The sequence below is a fragment of the Watersipora subatra genome, chromosome 9 (genome assembly GCF_963576615.1).
Source record: "Watersipora subatra chromosome 9, tzWatSuba1.1, whole genome shotgun sequence".
In the NCBI taxonomy this organism is placed as follows: Eukaryota; Metazoa; Bryozoa; class Gymnolaemata; order Cheilostomatida; family Watersiporidae; genus Watersipora; species Watersipora subatra.
This window is the reverse complement of record NC_088716.1, coordinates 45,944,643-45,965,233: the sequence shown is the minus strand read 5'-3', so window position 1 is coordinate 45,965,233 and position 20,591 is coordinate 45,944,643. Positions and strand designations below refer to the sequence as shown.

The 20,591-nt window shown below is 37.2% G+C and overlaps 1 protein-coding gene across 1 annotated transcript; it reads right to left on the bottom strand.

The window, feature by feature from the left end:
- Window positions 1-1,317: 1,317 nt before the first annotated feature.
- Window positions 1,318-11,705, bottom strand: LOC137404237 (probable enoyl-CoA hydratase echA8). The gene is made up of 8 exons (XM_068090401.1): window positions 11,396-11,705; window positions 10,555-10,755; window positions 4,901-5,031; window positions 4,238-4,337; window positions 4,051-4,155; window positions 3,557-3,676; window positions 2,765-2,832; window positions 1,318-2,104 (listed from the first exon to the last, which is right to left on the bottom strand). The coding sequence occupies exons 1-8, from the start codon at window positions 11,484-11,486 to the stop codon at window positions 2,039-2,041; spliced, it is 882 nt and encodes a 293-aa protein (XP_067946502.1). The 5' UTR covers window positions 11,487-11,705; the 3' UTR covers window positions 1,318-2,038.
- Window positions 11,706-20,591: the final 8,886 nt, after the last annotated feature.

Here is a 20,591-nt window from a genome sequence, read left to right as displayed (position 1 = left end):
CTGCAGTAGATACACAGTAGAAAAATGCTGCAGTAGATACACAGTAGAAGAATGCTGCAGTAGATACACAGTAGAAAAATGATGAAGGAACAAAAAGTCCCATTCCTATTTCTTATTTTAAACAAACTGCAACTCGCGGATATCGCATATAGACTATACACGCGCCGTTCGTTGAACAGATGATCTTCGGAGCATATCCGTGGAGATCGAGTTAAAATTTGAAGCACAATAGTCAAAATCTGCTATTCTGCTTTGAAAAATCATGGCGAGGGGTTGTGGGCAAATGCCTTTACCACACAATTTTTGGTTGATTTTTTTTGAGAAACCAGAGCTAGTCTGTAAATTATTTACTATCGCGAGAAGCGTTTCACAACTCGTAGCCAAAACAATCATTATGTATAACGGCGGTAAGGGTGCGCAACTCCGGCACATGACCATTAAGTCGATTTTATACGTCACAGTTTTCGGGATTTTCGAAGGGTTTTCCTCTCATTCTTTATTACGTAGACCTATGTTTGGCTGGCTATATCTCAGCTTCTAGTGGGTAAATCTCCTTGATTCTTTTTTTAGAACATCAGTCAACACCTCAGGATAACTAATAAAGCATAATAATATTATGCTTTCTCTATTCTTTAAGCAATTAATAAGCAATGGTGTCTTTATAATTTGGGTGTAATTTCCAGCAAGCATTCTGAAAACCATGTCATCCAAATGTAAAACGTATCGTGCCCAGCGTATGAAGCCAGTTATAATAGGGAATCTTTATATATACTAGCTATTATGCCTGTCCCATTTGCTGCAGCGAACTACTGGAAAGATAAATTTGAGACCCCAGAAGCAGCTGCATCTACTAATGAGGCAGGCGCTGACACACACGATGATAGCAGTGATGACGAGTCCCACAAGTCAGCGGTAGAAGATATCATACCTCTTGATGAGAATGCAAGGGGAGACCTTAGCGAAGAAACAGGAAGTGTTCCAACCAACTCTTTAGCAAATCATCACTTGATGGAAGTAGAAAACTGTGGAAGTGGAGATCAAGATGAGGCAAATGCAGAGACCAATGACGGCGCCTAGCTTACTGTTTATCACTAAATAAAAGCTTTCTACATTGCGAGCCGGCTGAAATCGTTTCAATCTCTGCTGCCAGTAGCCAACTCTTAAACAAAACTGTGTTGTCACTGTATTATAAATGTCTGCTGCAGAACTTCCTGGACCGACTAGGTAGTCCCTAACAGCCACACAGTATAACATACAATACATATACATGTATAATATAACATACAATGTGTGAAGATGCTATTTGTTGCTGCAGCAATGAACATCCTTTTATTCATATATTGTGTATAATGGGAGTGAAAGCTTCACTCACAAAAAAGCAAAGATTGTCCTAGTTCAGAGCTCAATCCTATACAGATGGATAGATACTTCTTAAAACTTCAATGGTAAATTAGCTAACATGTAAAACTGTATTTTAAAATTAAATTAGACTTCTGAAATGTTGTAAAACTAAACATGGTTGGTGGCGCGATTGACAATAACAGCTCAACTTGCAAAAGTGCCCTGTAGGTGCAATACAATATAGCGTAATGGCCAAAACAAGATGTTCAACAAAATTCATCTCATTACAAATAATGGCAACATTCAATGACAACCAATTCAGCAATCATTAACAATTGTTCAATATTACCAATAGATGTTAACATTAGCTCAATGAACCTTAGCAATATGTTAACATATACTAACATTACCTTAAAATAAGTTAACAAGAGTTTGATTCTCAGTGTAATCACCAGTATACTACCAATAGCTTTGACTACTGTTCAAACTAGCTTCGTCGATAAATGTCTCGACGAGTAGGAGTTATCCATACCATGACGTTAGTTAGATATCAGTTGGTTCAAAATTATAACAAAAATGTTTATTAGATCTGCCACCTTTATGTAAATACTCAAGTATTAGTTATTATACTCATTATTCATTCCGTGAAAGGCATGAAAGTAGCGGAGAACGCTACTTGGCAGAGAAAAGGTGACCTCTATTCATTTGTATACTCTGGTTGACGTTTCTCAATAAATGCCATCATACCTTCCAACCTATCAGCCTGTGAAGACACAAATACTAGCTATACCATCGTAATGTTGCAAATATCAAGCTATCATTTGTTAATGACCTGGCCAGAAACAAGCACTACTTTTCAACTAAGTCATCACTGTAGTGAGCATAGAAAGGTTTCACCTAACATAGATTTGCTCATGCTACAACTAGAATTCTAAAGACTGAGCGCTGCTGGCAGACAGAGCTCTAGTCAATCACTTAGTTCCTCCAGAGACTGGCTCACAGCCACTCATGTACTAGCTTATGCTTTCAGTTACAGCAACAAAAAATTAAAATAATTCTATTTACAACATGGAAAACTTTCTTAACACCAACTTAACTTTGATAGTTTTATAATCTTTGTAGTAAAAGAATGGAGAATTCTTTAATTGTTCTATTGCTCAGAGAATAATTCTATTATTGAAGGACTAGATACTGAAAGAGTAGTTCTATTACAGAAGAGAATTACTACTAAATAGCAGATTTACTGCAAAGTCAAAATGGCTCCTTAAAGACTGTAGGTGACTTAATAGCCTTAATAGACTCAACAACATAGTATTTAAGTTGTAATATAAAGCACCTCACCGTAGCAACTGTAGAATGAAATATTAACAGCCTCAATAGACTCAACAATATAGTATTTAAGTTGTAATATAAAGCACCTCACCGTAGCAAATGTAGAATGAAATATCTTTTGTTCAAAGTTCAATCCTTCGGCTAACGGCAATTCAAAGGCTGTAAAGATAGCAAATGCCTAAATGACTTAACAATTATTAGTGTTTTGTAGCAATGAGAGATGACAGAAATAGCATTAAAAACAAACAATAAAATAAATAAAATGAGAAGCTGTCAAGTTATCATCGTCAGTGATTCTCTTTGTAAACAAACCTACTACTTTTGAAAACATAACGGCATACATAAACAACCTGTTATTAACTGCTCTGGACAATTAATTCATAATGTAGTTCACACTTAACAGACTCTGAACCAATCAGTCTGATATCGTTCTTGTCTGAGAGTTACCTACTCTTGTGGATATACTCATCGCAGATATTCCCGATTCAAAAGAATTGGGAATATCATTGCCTTGATACCCTCCCTTTCTCGCTCAAATTCTACTTTGCCAAACATGTGGTACTTAGTCTTTTAGACCAAATAGGACTTATGCATTTAGATTTGACCAGGTTAAATGGCTAGAATATTATGCTATCATTCACTATGCAAACTCACAAACATGGGACGAGCATCATTCTCTTCGTATCTAATTCAAATAAAAAACATAATACAAACCTTGCCACAGTTCAGTAAGATTTTATGGTTTCACGACTGTTATCTAATACGTAAAATATTATATCTCGCTGCACTTCCATATTAATGGATCAGCAAAATGTTAGAACGATTTCTAGAGTCCCAATGATCTCTATACCACTAAAGAGATCGTTATTTGTAATGAACTGACCTTTGCCAACTGCTTCTTTAGCCATTGCAGTAATCAGATGGGAGTTAGATGCAATCCTCTCTGCTTTCTCCAAAACCTTCGACAACAACTGGCTGGCAGGAAAGACATCAGCTACGAGGCCTGTAAAAGACGACAAACACTCTGATACAATAAGCTTTCTCATTTATACTGTTGATTTTCCTGAAAAGATTGTTCAATAGCAGAAAATACGAAATATGTAAAAGTTTAAACTAGACATGTGTAACAGCAAAAGGAGATCTAAAGATTAGCATGCAGTTGGCTGGTACAATTGGGAATTTGTATACCAGAAGGAATACAGAAAGCAAAACTTGCGGAATTCAAAAATGCTTCACAACTGCTTTCCAAGAACACATGTGTCTAGTTTTACTCCATATAGCTAGTAAGTCTAAAATAGTCGGGTGGCTCAATACGCCCCTCCAACTATCTTATTCATAATGCACTAGAACCGGTGTTAGATTACTCATCTCACTAACCATACTCCTTCGCCTCCTCTGCATTGATTGGATCTCCAGATAAAATCATCTCCATAGCCTTAGACTTCCCAACCAACCTGGGGAGTCTCTGCGTTCCACCAGCACCTACGAACACACCGATTACTTTTTGCTGTCTGACTTCCACTAAGGGGTATTCTTACATTAACCAATAAAACATATAACTCACCTGGTATTGTTCCAATCTTAATTTCTGGCTGATCAAACTTAGCAGAATCTCCAGCATATATAATGTCACACATCATCGCTATCTCGCATCCCCCTCCGTACTACAAAAATAAAAATACGATCAGGAGCCAACTCAAAGTATCACCATGATATTGATGAGTCACTGCAGGGTCTACAGATGAAAGGTTTTAGACAATTGACGAGCTGTATAAGGATTACCAAACACGCGTTTAGAAACTTGCTGAATTATTTCAATAACAGGAAAGAGCTGATAGTTGGCAAATTAAAACAGCAAAAACCAAAGTTTTGCCATAGATACTGCACTAGTGGGCGTGTAGAACATGGAAATCTATTGTAATTAATGGTTGAAGGATGAAAATAACAGCATGCATGTACATGTATATGTGAGTGTCTGTCTGTGTGTGTGCTTACCTTCCAAAGAATAAATATTACAAGATTCTTCATGAGAGATAGTCAGGCACCAAAAGGACTATTCTGAGCAATCTGGCAACTCATCGCATAGTCAAGTTTAGCAAATCAATTCACATTGTTGTCTAGCAACACAGAGCATGGCTGTGCCGAACAACTCACATCACATTGTTGCTTAATAGTGCATAACACAGTGCTGCCTAGCAACACAGTACAGTTGCGCTTAGCTACTCACAGCATATCCATTTACTGCAGCTATCAATGGCTTCCTAAAAGAAGCTATTTTGTCCCAATTACTAGGAAACTTCACTTTATAGGTATCTGAGAAGTTGGAGGTCGAAGCCAACTGTTTTATGTCAGCGCCAACTACAAAGCATAAAAACATTTGGAGGTAGATTGGTTGACAATTAAATAATTTCATGCAATAAATTATAAAAAACAAATAAAAAAGTGTTTTTCCAAACTTTAGAAATTTTTTTTATAGAGAATTGCAGAGATATAACTGTACATGGGTAAAACATTTATTATGAGACTCGCCAGATTTCGAATCCTCCTATTAAGATTTGACTGAAAATTTACTGTAATTTTACAAAAAAGTTCTTTATTTTCAAAATCTCCGCATTTTATTTTATCAAAAACTGCATAATATAAACAATATTGCCTTAAAAATGAAATTAAAATAGGTAAATGTTTTGTTGAGGTCGCGATGGTAGTGCGTCCGAAAGTATCATTCAGTTTTATCGTTGTTGTTCGCTGTATAAAGATAAAATATAAATTCCAAAATGTTCTCAAATTAATGTGAAACAACTTTTGTTACAGTTTTTTATATAATTCGCAAGCATTTTAATCTCCACAGCACCAGTTTTACCGTTATTAACACCTGCAAAACAGAATCATGCGGGTCATTAAAATTTGCCGTGATAGCAATAGGCTCACTTGTAAAAATTATTATAATTACCTCACTACCTCATCCAGACATACTTTTAGTAAAGTAGGAAATTTGGTACTTGTAGCAAATTTTTCCAATAATAATAATTGGTCTTGAAACACTAGCGTTGCACAAGCATTACACCGTGAATAAGACAACTAGGATTATCACGCATCAGCACTAATTTAAAATTATCCCAATGAAACAATGAAAAACATACTGATATACTTTATTTGCAAAATAGAATATAGAGAAAGTTGTAGAAAAGATCTTTGCAGATTGCGCTTTGTTGGTTCCAATAACATAGACTGGTTTTACATCTTTCTAAATATAGCAATACTGATGAGGGTGTGTATGAGCAGAGATGATCGTCACAGTCATTACTTTTTAGTGTACACATAATGTAACTACATTTCTGTTAGTGGTCTGAGCAAATACCTAGACTGCTAGCAAAATTTTAATTTACAATAAAGCGTTTGTATAGCATACTGTAAACTATGTGCTTGTCTAGCACTAATGATTAGGTTAATGTACTTTTGAAATATTCCTGTCACTTATGATTTTTTTGCTAAATAATGATCATTGGTAGATAGTAAATAGTATGATAGTAATGTTAATGGAGAAATTTGAATATTTTTTGTATTGTTTTTGTATTGATAATAATGTTTATGATATCAAACAATATATAATTTTCTTTTTTGTTAAATTTTTGTAAAAGCAATAATGATTAATAAATCTTCTGCCCTTTTGTTTCTTTTGGGTGAAAATACTAAATGGTTCTATGTGTAACGGTTAAACTCTGGACCTTGAGTTTTATTTCTCCCAAGACAAATTTTGATCATAGACCATGTAGCACTTCTGTCCCACAATAATCAGACTGTTGCTATAAAGCAAAGTTATGCCAACAAATCAATCCATATGGAGATGGGCACTACTATAATTCTCCTTAAAAGGTTTTTTCAATCTATGCCATTCTTTTTACAGCCATTTCGTCAATCTTTTTGCATAAAATACAATATCTAAGTTCATGAATAATTATGTTATAGTTTTCTTCTGCTATACAATTCAACATTGTCTAGACTAAAATGATGTTATAAGCTATATCTAAATATACTAAATGAAACATTGCAAATACTCGTCATGCTAATGATTGGTTGATCTGGTGTATGTTGACTGCTACCACGCTTCAACATGTTGAAAATCTGGCTGGCTCCTGTAATATTGGTGATATACCTCCGCTTGTGCCTGACACCCTGTAAAGTTGTTTGCTTCGCTGAATATCCATTAGTAATTGTCGTAGGATGTTATTCTCTTTCATATGAAGTGGTGATGATCAATAATAATCATGACTTACTTCGAATTTTGTGCAGTTTTTCATTCTAATTTTCACTCATTTATTCATTCTACTTTTTCATGTTCTTCATCATAATAGTCAGGCAAACTCACAATTCTACTGATGTCCCATATATTCACATCTTATCAGCTGTGACGGTTTGACAACTCCCTTGCGTGATGTTTTCAGCAGCATAGCAATTGCCCTAGATTTTTATGTTTGCTTGTTGTTGATACATTGCAGTGTTTGCTGCAATGTTTTGTAGCAGTTGTGGTATTTTATGATCCCACAATTTATTATTTCTTTCAACTTTTTGGTAATCTATCTTTCCAAACCCTGAGAGTGAATGACAATAGAGCAAACATTAAAAACAGAAAATTAGAATTGATGATAGCTTGGATGCCTTGGATAGTAGCAAGTGGTTCAGTACTCTTGATCTTACCAGTAGTTATTGGCAAATGGAGCTAAAAAAGTCTGCCAAGGAAGCTGCAGCTTTTACTACCAGATCGAGCGTCTGGGAGTAGAAATCCTTACCTCAGCACCATCTACATTCAAATGACTAATGGAAACAGTTCTATGGAGTTTGCATTGGCCCACCCTTGATATATCTAAATGACATCATTATGTTCTCTGCTGATTTTGATATTCATCTAAAACGTTTAGAAGTCTTTCATAGACTAAAGGCAGCCAGATTGAAGCTGAAGCCATCGAAGTGCAAAATTTTCGATGAGAGGGTGCATTACCTGGGGTACGTGGTTAGTGGCGATAGAGTGGAAACAGACTCCACCAAAATTGAAGTTGTGAGTGAATGGCCCTCACCCAAACAAAAGTCTGATGTCAGAGCCTTCCTGGGTGCTTGTGGGTATTACCGCAGGATCATTGCAAATTATGCTGAACTATCTCGACCTCTCAGCCAGTTGTGATCTACAAGAATAAGATTCTGCTGGAACGACGAGTGTCAGGACGCCTTTCAGACTCTTAAAAAGAATCTGAGAAAAGTACCTGTGCTGGGATACTCAGACTACTTGAAACCATTTATTCTAGATACTGACACTAGCCAAGAGGCTTCAGGAGCGGTCTTGTCACAAGAACAAGTTGGTCAAGAAAGATTAATTGCCTACTATTCCAAGATGCACTCACCTGAAGAAGCTAACTGTTGTGTGATGGAGTTAGAACTACTGGCTGTTGTGAAAGCCGTAAAATATTTCCGCACACAACTGTATAAACGGAAGTTTGAAATACGTACCGATCATGCCAGCTTACCATGATTACTACGAACTTCAACTCTAACGAGCCAGCTAGCTTGATGGTTTGAAATAATCTCTGAATTTGGATTTACCCAGAAGCACTGCAAGGGACTGAAACATAACAATGCAGATGGACTAAGTCGGCAGGTCTACCAAGACTGCAAGCAATGCCAATGCTACCTTGATACGGTAGCATCTTAAAAGCAGCCAGTACACATAGATGTGGTATCCACTTTTCCAGTAGGACATCAAAATGAGTTGGCTAAGGCCCAGGAGCTGAATAAACACATTAGGGATGTGCATCAAGGGATCCGAGACCAAAGATGTCCTTCAGACTAATACCTAAGATGGCAGGCAGAAAAGCTGGTGAAATTATGGGATCACCTAAAATTAGATGAATCTGGTGTACTGCATGTAGAGTTGCCCTATCAAGGTTGCCACAAGGGTGATATGCCCTGGTGGTAAACAAGAAGTAGTAATGTGATTGGCACACAACGCTGCCCATCTCGGGTTTGATAAAACCTTGGCCATAACTCACCAAAACTGGTTCTGCTCTGGCATGTCAAGTTATGTCCGGTAGTGGGTGAATGGATATGCTGCTTGCCAGAAAGCAAAACCAGCATGCTACCCACACGCTGATTGTCAAAACAAACTAGGTACTGGAAGACCATGGCAGGTTATAGCAGTAGATTTATGTAGACTCTTGCTGGAAACTACCGAAAGTAACATCCAAATTTTAGTAATAGCATACCCCTTCACCCGATGGTATGATACCATTCCAATCTGTGATGGGCAGGCCTTGACAGTAGCTAAGATTCTGGCTGAGCGAGTGTTCAGTTACTTTGGGATCGCTGAAATAATACACATGAACCAAGCGAGACAGTTTAAGTCGGCTCTATTCAGGGCATGCTGTGAACTGTGGAACTGCAAGAAGACTCGACGCACTCCTTATCATCCATAAAAAATTCTATAGTGAAGAGGTTAAATCAGACGTAGGAAATTGCTAGGGCTATGTTGACTGAATTAAAAAACCTAGAATGGGATCATCTAGTGCCCCAATTCATGCAGATCATACGGGCTACACCTCATCGAAGCACGGGAGAGACCCCAAACTTGTTGATGCTAGGACGAGATGTTTGATTGCCACATGATCTGCTGGTCAACTATCCAACTGGAATAGATTGCACAGAAGATGAATATGCAGCCCAACTACAAAAAACATGCAGACCACATGCTCAAGACGATGGCAGCAGCAAAAATACAAACCCTGAATGAACAAGAGTGAAAAAGGCAAATTTGTCAAAGGGTATCAAGTCTGACTCTAAATCATATTTAAAGACAAAAGGTAAAGGAACAAAACTACAATTCAAATATGTTGGGCCCTACTGCATCACAAAATAACTGCCTCACCAAACATGAAATACAATGAAACAGAAAACTGTTGGTGCAACACGCAGGCCGGGTTAAACTATATCAAGAATCTGGTGAAATCACTTCTACAGGAGAAAACACCCACGCCCACAGACAAAGCTTGGCGAAGAGTGAGGAAGATACAGCAATCTGTCTTGAGCCCAAACCACAGTTCAAATTTGATTAGTTAATTACAACACGCTCACTTAACACGTGTCTGTTGTAGTACATATGTATGTTTCATAATATCAATTTTTATGTTAGCCATTTATTACCATACTGTTTTAAGACTTGTATGTCACTATAAATACTCAGAAAATTGTTAATACTTGTATTACGTGATTATTTAATGACAAATATTATCGCTTTTGTGTTGGAAATATTTTGTTGTGGCAAAAGTTAACTTAACTTTGGGCAACCAATCAACTACGAATTCTTCCCTGGGTTTGCTATATAACTTTTCAGTTTTACCATTACTGTATCTGCTACTGCTTTGCGCTGTACCAATAAAAATACTTGGTTCTTTAACTATAACTCTGTTTGATTGCATAAGGGAAATTCGAGTACCAAATTATTGTCACTGCTTCTGATTTTACCATTGTGATATCAGCCTGTGTATCATAGCTGCAATTCACTATAAGTGCTACTAGCCGAACACCAACAATTCTTATTGCATACCTTGATATTAGCGGAGTATAGAGAAATAATTCTTGTCACTGTTTCTAATTTTGGCATTGTGATTGCAATCAGCAAATCATAGCTACATTCACTATAAGTGCTATTGAATGAACATCAAGAACTATTGCCGTAATAAAAATCTTACCCACATGTGTTAAACACATTCATGGCCAGGTAGCTTTTGAGCAACAGATGCCGATTATGCTGTCATACGGAAATAATACGCTCAATAAGAAATGCTAATGATTATTATTATTATCTAAAATAAAATGTATTTTTACTAAGGTACTAACCTGAAAATGACTTGTTGGAGCCAGTTATGATTACACAGCCGATTGTATCATCAATTTCAAGCTCATCAAGTGCATTTGATATGTCCATCATTAGTGGATCAAATATAGCATTAAGCGACTTTGGTCTATATAGTTCTATAAGCCCAATGTTCCTTTTAACACCCATCACACGAACTTTAACGTATTCATATTTTCGGTACTCTAAAACAGAATCAGGCATACATATAACCAGTCAGTGCGGGAAACAGTCCCAACATCGACAAGTCTGAACCTAGACAAGTCCCAATCTCGACAGAGGTTAGTCCGAATCTAGACAAAGGTTGGTCCGAACATCGACAAAGGCTGATGCAGTTTTACAATAATTTAATCTTCTACAAATAACAAATGTCTTTTTGCAGTTCTATCCTCACTTCAAAAAATAAAAATCAAAGCTACTCACTGAAGTTTAGATTTTAAATAAAACATTTTGCTAGCATAACAGTCAACCATATTTATGATTGTTACTTGTTTTAGCATTCATTCTATATTTAGGTTGGGCAAAATATTGTTAGGCCTACATAAGCTGGGGAGTGCTGCATCAAATGGATCACAAGATATTTTTGCGCAAATAAATATTTTACATATAAATCGTTCATTTACTATGAACATAGTAGATGGTAAAATAGTAAAACTGCTGTCGAAATTGGGCCAACCGTTGTCGATATACAAACTCGTCGAGTTTCAAACCAGTCGAGGTTCGGACTAAAAACGCTCGCTCACTCAATTTTTGGCAGACGACACACGAACTTACTAGGCTACATCAAGCATTACTACAATAAAATTCGGATAAAACAACCCTTACCTGGAGTATATGCTAACAGGTTGCACTTAAAACGTGTAGATCTCTGTAGATGCTGTTTTATAGTTTTAAGTCTCTCTGCGCTTGTAGCCATCGCTGAATAACAGCTTCAGCGAACTTACACTGTTAAGGTAGGGGATGAGATGATAGTTAACAATTATCTTCCGAATGTAATGATTGATAATAAATAAGAAAATACCTCTATTTTAATGAATCATCATTTGCAAACTATAATGTATAACACTCAATGTACAGTAATCTGTCATAAATTTTAATAAATCTTTGCTTCTATTCAGGCGTTGCAACAGGCATCGCCGCTATCTAACACCCACTTTTAGTAGATATTAGAGGATATGTAAAACTGGACACGCGATATTTTTGTTCTTTAAATCAATCCTATTGGTTCAACCATTGAACTTAAAACCCCTGGAATGGCAATCACGTGACATTTACATTGATAGCGATAAGTAATGCATGCGCCATATTGGAGAGCTAATCGTATACTAGTTCCGTTTGTAAACAAACAGGGAAAAATGACAGAAACATACATGTTGAATAGTTATTTTCCAGCTGGGTGTTAATAAAAACTCCTCCTATAAAATGTTTAGAGTGACCTGATAGAAGAAAACCTATTTATAACATATGGAGTGGGATATAATAAATGATGAGTAGATGTAAAATAGATATTCGTGGACCATATTGTTCATATAAACTGTTGTATTACAGATGCATAAACCCAGCAAATGATATATTAAGGCAAATAACAACTGTTCCATTATATTAAAAATTATATTACACATGCATAAACCATAATGGAAAAACTTGGCACATGAAGTATTTCGATAAAAACAACACGTGACTCCAGCCGTCAGAATGTACAATCGTGCGGTAATTGGAATGTTCACAATAGCGTGCTACGCGTACTATACGCTATTATATGACTCACCGTCACTATTTTAGTAAACAGTGGTTTATGGTATAGTTGCCCCGATTTTAATATCGGTATCGGTGCCGATATGGGTGTTGAGTATCTGCATCGGTATCGGCCGATCTTTTCTTAAACCACAAAAATTACATAATATTTTTATTATATATTTCAATACATCAGAGTCTTGGCTTTCGAATGAGCCTATATTCAATACACAAAGAATAGTAGAACTATAAAAAACGGTGTGTCAAAAGTACGTCCTGCAAAAAAACCCACTTGGTTCAGGTACTCAAAATGTGGCGTCATAATTCTCATTTAGCCTTAGGTCGTCGATCCCTTTCGCTGCCATTGAGGCTGCGTTTTTCTGTGACATTCGGTGCTGTCAATGATATCCAGCCCCCAATGAGCACCAATGAGCATATAAGCACCAATATAAGCACCAATGATATACATGGGGGGCTGTATATCATTGGTGCTGTTAAACCCGGAGAGCGCTAATAATAAACTAAGATTCTAGATAATCAACAATGCTCACGATCGTGCTAACGCCCGACTAATACAAACACATGTTCTGGGTTAATTAATTATGCTTCAATAAATGTACTGTCGTTGATAAAGGTAATGAAATCACATCGATTAAATTATGACCTGCGGTCGCGTGGCCCTAGGACTAAATGTCAATCGCACTTTCGCGAGATCACGCAATGCTTAAAATTATTTAGTCTCAGTCGTCACCCTTAACATCGCATTAAAAATAAAGAGCTAGTGCAAAATATCATCGGAAAAATATAGTATGGTTCTTGGAGTCTGAGGTACTTATCATAGAAATAATATGTACATGGAGAACTAATGACACTGATTCCTTTGTCATCTTCATTCGTTTTTTGGAGTTGTCCTACCTTCGCCTGCCACTAGCGTCATTATCGTCACTTTCGTAGTTGATAAATAAGCGGTAAGAGCACACAACAACGAATATGAGAATTGTGACGTCACAATTTTCGAGAATATGCCAGTAAACTTTTTCGCGGTAGAGCTCTGGGGAAATCCTATAAACACCAACCAATGTCTGTCTCACCATGGCGAACAATAGCTCATTCGAAAGCCAAGACTCTGATGTATTGAAATATACAATAAAAAATTATGCAATTTATGTGCTTTAAAAATCGAAAAACTTCAGATACTTTTTACAGATAAACTATTTAGCAGAAAACCGTATTCTAGCCTGCTACACTAATAAGAAATCACCAGCTGCAAGTTTCTTACTTTTACCTAATGAATTCCAGGCCTGTCACACAATCTATTTCATGTCTATAGCCTAAAAAAATCCACACAGCTGAGGAATCTTTTGGCTTTAGTCAGGACGTAATCACCAAGTGCGGTATTTCCTAATTACAGTGATATGATTTATTGCAGCCAATCACGAACAAAAGAACAATGATGGGAAACAAGAATGTGGTGTTATAATTCTATGTACTAGCATTACGAAAGTAATTTAGCAGTTGATGCATAAAGTTATGTATCTCTATTGATCCTGATGATATGATGTATCGTTTGCATCGCATAAAATAACCTCAATGACCTATCGGTATTTAACCTGTCCTCCATAATCTGTTGCAAGTGAGTCTTTCTTCAGTACGACTGGCTGCATCGACAGTGATGGAAGATAAAGACGTCTCACTGAGATAATTGAATCACTAACGGTAATTAAGAGAAACATTTATTTGCTCTAAACTTGTACAGGCGCAGCAGGTTGTTCAGCAGTAGAAGCGAGATTTTATTATCACAGAGAAAGTTGTACCACTAACAGTAATTACCATTATTAATAGCAGATTACAAGAAACAGGGATGGTTTTGCTACTAGATGCACGGTATGTCAGTATGTGACTATATATACAAGTATATCTTTTTCCATGAATTCAAAAAAATACATCAATATTTATATTTTCTTTGCATTATATTTGCATAGTAAAATTAACAATTATCTATGCAACACAAAAGATCTGAATCGGTATCTGAATCGGCTGGTGAAATTAGAATCGGGGGTCTCTAGTTTATGGTACATTCAACCCTGCTCTTTCACATGGTTGTAATGCGGAAAACCGGATGTCTGGTTTGCGACAGCGGGGAGAGGATTGCAGCATCTCAACTGCGAGAACCGAAAGAGAAGGAAGCAATAACGAGGAACTAAAAAACCAGGTACGTTAGATGGTGTCAAGAGTGGCGACTACAAGGAGAATTAGTAAGTCAATGATAATAGTAGCGATAATAAGAAAAAGATTAGGCAATAGCGAATAATTGATGATAATAGAGAGAATTTGCAAGAATAATAGTTCAAGAAAGAAATAAAAAATTACAAGTTATACAATAGTGAATGACTGAGGATAATAACCTGGAAAATGAGTGACAGACACAATAATAGTATTTTTGGGAAGGGTGTTAAGACACCCGAACTGAGACTAGAACCAGGAGCTGAATTGGAAGGATGGAGGAGATTTATTAAGAGATTTGAGATAGCGATTGTATCGGCGGGATTGAAAAAAAAGGAACACACCAGAGTGATAAGAAAAGTAAAATCAGAAGATTATGATTTAGAACAAAAGAAGGCAGCATTTTTGTTAGACTGCATGGGAGAGAAGGGGTATGATATTTTTGAAACATAGGAGATGGAGGTTGATGCCATGCAATACGACGTCATCAAAGAAAAATTTGACGATTATTTTTCTGAGAAAGAAAATATAGTAGCAACGAGACACAGATTATTTACTATGAAACAGGATAATTGTGAAGATTTATGTATAGTTTATAGAAAAAATAGAAAGGGCAGCAAAACAATGCAGGCTGGAGGAGTTAGAGAAAGATCTAATACTGCAGGTTTTGATAATGGGTATGAATGATGATAAAATGAGAAAAGAGTTGTTACTTAAGAAGCATATCACCCTAGAGAAGGCAACAGCTAGGTGCAGTCAGTTTGAGTCGGCCACAATAGCAGCTGGGATAATAAAAATAACGGAAAAAGAAATGATAAATCAAGTAATAGGAGAAGAAGAAGATGATGAGCTAATACAAAGGATAGGAGGTAGAGCTGATGAAGGAGCAAGAAACAAAAGTAATATCGGTACAGGGAGAGCAGTAATACAATGCTATACAAGCAATAGATTCGGACACGTATCAAAAGATTGCTTCATAAATAGAGGAACTGGGTATAATAGAGGATACAGAGTAGAGATGCCCCGATTCTAATTTCACCAGTCGATTCAGATACCGATTCGATATACCGATTCTTATTGAAAAATAATCTGATTCAGATACCGATTCAGATCTTTTGCATTGCATAGATAATTGGCCATAATTGTTAATTTCATTATGCAAATATAAATACAATGCAAAGAAAATAAAAATATTGATGTATTATTTGTTTGTATTTATGGAAAAAAGATATACATGTATATACATTCACATACTGCCATACCGTGCATCTAGTAACAAAACATTCTGTTTTTTGAAATCTGTTATTAATAATGGTAATTACTGTTAGTGGTACAGTTTATCTGTGATAATTAAGTCTCTCTACTACTGCTGAACAAATTGCTGCACCTGTACATGTTTAGAGCAAATAAATGCTTTGTTTAATTACCGTTAGTGACTCAATTATCTCAGTGAGACGTCTTTATCTTCTATTGCTATCTATGTAGCCAGTCGTACTGAGGAAGGACCCACTTGCCACAGAAGACGGGGGACAGGCTAAATACCGATAATCCACTGAGGTTATTTTATGCGATACCAACGATACATCATATCGTCAGGATCAAGAGAGAGACAGATAACTTTATGCATCGACTGCTCAAATTACTTTTGTAATGCTAGTAAATAGAAGCATTACACCTGCATACTTGTTCTCGTCATTGTTCTTTTGTTCGTGATTGGCTGCAATAAATCATATCACTGTAATTAGGAAATACCGCACTTTGTGATTACGTCTTGACTAAAGCCAAATGGCTCCTCAGTTGTGTGGATGTTTATTAGGCTATAGACATGAAATAGATTGTGTGTCAGGCTTGGAATTTATCAGGTAAAAGTAAGCAACTTGCAGCTGACGATTTTTTTTATTGAAGCAGGATGAAATACGGTTTTCTGCTAAATAGTTGATCTGTAAAAAGTATCTGAAGTTTCCGATTTTTAAAGAAAGATTGGCCAATACTGGTTCAGATACTTAACACCCATATCGGCACCGATACCGATTCCGATATTAAAATCGGGGCAACTCTAATACAGAGGACGAAACCTAACCAGGAGGGCAGGCACTCTAAGAAAAAATGATGAAAGGTCACAAATCACATGCTATGCTTGCTTGGAAACAGGACACATAGCAAGAAGCTGTCCTAACCGGCTAACAGATAAGAAAATAAGCATGGTTGAAAATGATGCATCGGAATATTCAGAAGATTCCTTATGACTAAAAGAAAAATTAAAAAGATTTAAAGCAGCCAATGACTTCCTAATCAGCTTGAAAACTAGAAACAAATATATAAACTTTGAGATAGACACAGGAGCTGATGTAACAGTTATGAGTGAAGCAACAGCAAGGAGGATAAACTGCAAGATTGAGCCAACTAAATGAGTACTGAAAGGGGCAGATGGTAAGAGGATAGAGGCAGTAGGCGTGTCAAAAATTGAGTTGACATCAAAGAGATGACAAAGAATAATAGCGAGGATCAGTGTTATGAAGGGAAACAATAGTAATCAGTTAGGGAAACCGGAAATAATAAAGTTAGGGCTAGTTAAGATAATTCAAAAAGTGACTAAGATAAAGGACGAGATGGCAAAGAAATACCCAAATTTGTTCAAAGAGCTTGGAACACTACCAGACGTGTTCCGGATAAATTTAAGGGAAGATTCGACACCGGTGTGTCTCCAAGTGCCAAGGAGGTTGCCTATAGGTCTGAAGGGAGCAACGAAACAGGAAATAGCAAGGATGGAAAAATTAGGAGTAATAAAGAAAATAGAGAAACTAACAAAGTGGTGTTCAGGAATGGTAGTAGCACCAGAGAGTAAGGGAAAGGTCCGAATTTGTGTTGATCTGACGCAGCTAAATAAGAGTGTGCTCAGAGAAAATTTCCCACTGCCTCCATTGGAAGAAACAATAGCTGAGCTAGAGGACAGTTTCATTTTTAGTAAAATGGATCCTAATTCAGGATTTTTGCAGACAGAATTAGCAGAAGAGTCAAGAGAGCTTACTACATTCATTACACCATTTGGTAGGTATATGTTTCAGCGGATGCCGTTCGGTATTTCGGCAGCTCCAGAATTTTTCCAACGCCAAGTGAGTAAGATAATAAGACAACAACAAGGAGTTGTTTGTATCATGTATGACATTCTGGTAGTAGGAAAGAATAAAGAAGAACACGATATAAGGCTTCACGAAGTGCTAGACAAGCTTAATAGAGCAGGGTTGACACTTAATAGAGATAAATGTCAGTTTGGAGTTGATGAAGTCAAGTTTTTAGGTCATATCCTAAACAAAGAAGGAATTCGAATAGATCCAGAGAAAGAAAAAGCAATCAAGGAGATGCCAGCACCTATAGACAGGAAGAGTTTGAGAAGGTTCTTGGCAATGGTGAACTATTTAGGAAGGTTTAGCTCCTTGTTAGCCGAAGTGGAAAGACCATTGAGACTATTAGACAAAAACAATGCAGCATGGTGATGGAATGAGGAACAGCAGAAGGGTTTTGAAAAGATTAAGGGGATCATCTCTACAGCACCAGTCTTCACTTTATTTGATAATAGTAGTAAACACAGGATAACAGCAGATGCCAGTAAACATACATTGGGAGCAGCTTTGCTGCAGATGAATAGAGAAGGGAAATGGCAACCAGTAGCCTATGCCTCAAGAAAAATGAGTGAAGCAGAGCAAAAGTACGAACAAATAGAGAAGGAGGCACCGGCCGTAGCGTGGGCATGTGACAAATTCGATTTCTACTTGGTGGAGAGAGACTTTGAAGTCAAGACTGATCATAAGCCACTGGTTCTGTTGTTGAGAAATAAGGATCTGTCAGACTTGCCATTAAGGATCCAAAGATTTAAGATGAGGATGATGAGGTACAGATATAATATTTTTCACACACCAAGAGATAAGATGTTTCTGGCTGACCTGTTATCAAGACCAGCATCAAAAAGAGACAAAATAAAACTAAAAAGAGGGGAAGATCATGCTAGTAGGATAGTAGCAGCAATAGAGGATGTTCTAATAGAAAAAATTAAAAGGTACGCGGAAACAGATGAAACGTATCAGACAGTGATGAAAGGAATGGAAACAGGGTAGGAATATGCAATATGTGGTGAGGCAAAAAGTTGAAGGAAAAGAAGGATGAGCTCAGTGTGGTGAATGGAATGATTATGTGGAACGCCAGAGCTCACATACCTATAAATATGAAAAAGGAAATAATGAAAAAGCTCCATAGTGGACATCAGGGCCAGGTCAAGATGTACCGAAGGTGTCAAGATTCAGTGTGGTGGCCAGGGATTAGAAAGGAGATAATAAAGATGGTGAAACGCTGTGAGACATGTATAAAAAATAGAAGGGTATCACATGAGCCGATGAGTAACACTCCATTACCAGAGAAGCCTTGGCAAAAGATCGGAACAGACTTGTTCAAGTTCGAAGGAAAGCACTACGTTATTTTCATGGACTACTAATCGAAATGGATAGAGGTAGTTCAGATGAATAATCAAACAGGAAGAGAACTGGCGTTGAAATTTGCAGGAATAATAGCAAGGTTGGGAGCCCCATTGAAAGTATGTAGCGATAACAGACCATGTTACAACTCACCCAAATGGAGGGAAATTTTGAAAAGGTACAACATAATAGGAGAAAGTAGTAGTCCTAGATATCCTGAAAGTAATGGTTTAGCGGAGAGAGCGGTAGGGATAATAAAAGGTTTGTGGAGGAAAGAGAAGGACAAGAATTTGGCCTTGCTAGCCTATAGAACAACCCCACTGGAAAGTGGAAATAGGCCAGATGAGTTAATGTATAATAGAAGGATTCGAAATGAGTTACCAGGACAGCACTTAGCCGTACCCAATCTAGGACAATTCAAAGAAAGATATAAACACCTAAAAGAGAGACAGAAAAACAATTTTGATAGGGTAAAGAGGTCAAAGAGATTGTCCGTATTAATAGAAGGGGATAGAGTATGGGTGAAAATAAACCATGAAGATGAAGGGAGAGAAGCAATAGTTATTAAAGAGGCTTTAGAACCAAACAGCTTCTGGGTGGATCTGAACGAAAGAAGAGTAAGAAGGAATAGGAGACACCTGAGATTATTATTTGAAAAAGCTTCGCGCTACGCGATAGAGTCTCAGGATAAGGAAGTAGTTAGTAATAGTAAGGAAGTGAATAGAAAGAAAACATTAGTAGGAGATACATGTAATAGTAATAGTAACCCAATAAGAAAGAGTACTAGAGATAGAATAAATAAACGTGATAATGATTTTGTTTACTCCAAATAACTTCTGTTGTAGACACTTAGAATACTATAACCAAAGTTGGATTCAATAGAAAAGGCTCAGAGTAAAAGAAAGGTGGACAATAGAAAGTGAGGAGGTTAAGAGCACGGATAATAGAAAGGGTTTAGAAAGAGAGAGAGAGAGAGCAAAGGAATAATAGAGATGGAGGACTACACAATAGTTGGGAACAGCGTAGCTCATTATATCACGCCACCAGTGGGGGTGTGAAAAAAATTGCTTTAGGAGGAGCCACACAGGAGGAGCTGCTATACAGGTGTGGAATCTCTGGAATAAAGATTATCATTTCCGGAGTTCCCGACATCATAGGCCGACAGGATAACGCCGTGGAGGGGGACAAGGTTTCTCAGTACGAGCAGACTCTGAGAAGGGCATCCAATAGACCGGGAGTGGTCCTTTGCTCCTTTTACCCCTCTACCAGGGTACCAGCTGCACAGTACAGCATCATAAGTCGTCTGAATAGGCTCATTTGTACCCTCAACTCGAACAAAAGGGAGGGCACGCCTAACTTGTGCACCCGCCTTTTTGGAAGAGGTCAGGATGGTCCGTTTTTCTTTAATAAAGAACACTTGATAGATGAAGTCCACCCTAGCGAACACTGGGCGAGGGTGTTGTCCGAAACTATGTCCAGATACATAGCTACAAGAAGAAGGGGTGCGATGGACTTGAGGGAACGTCTGTATCGGCCTCCAAGGAGAGAGAGGGATACTAGAGCAGGAATTGAAAGGGGAAACAATAGGGAAGGGGTTA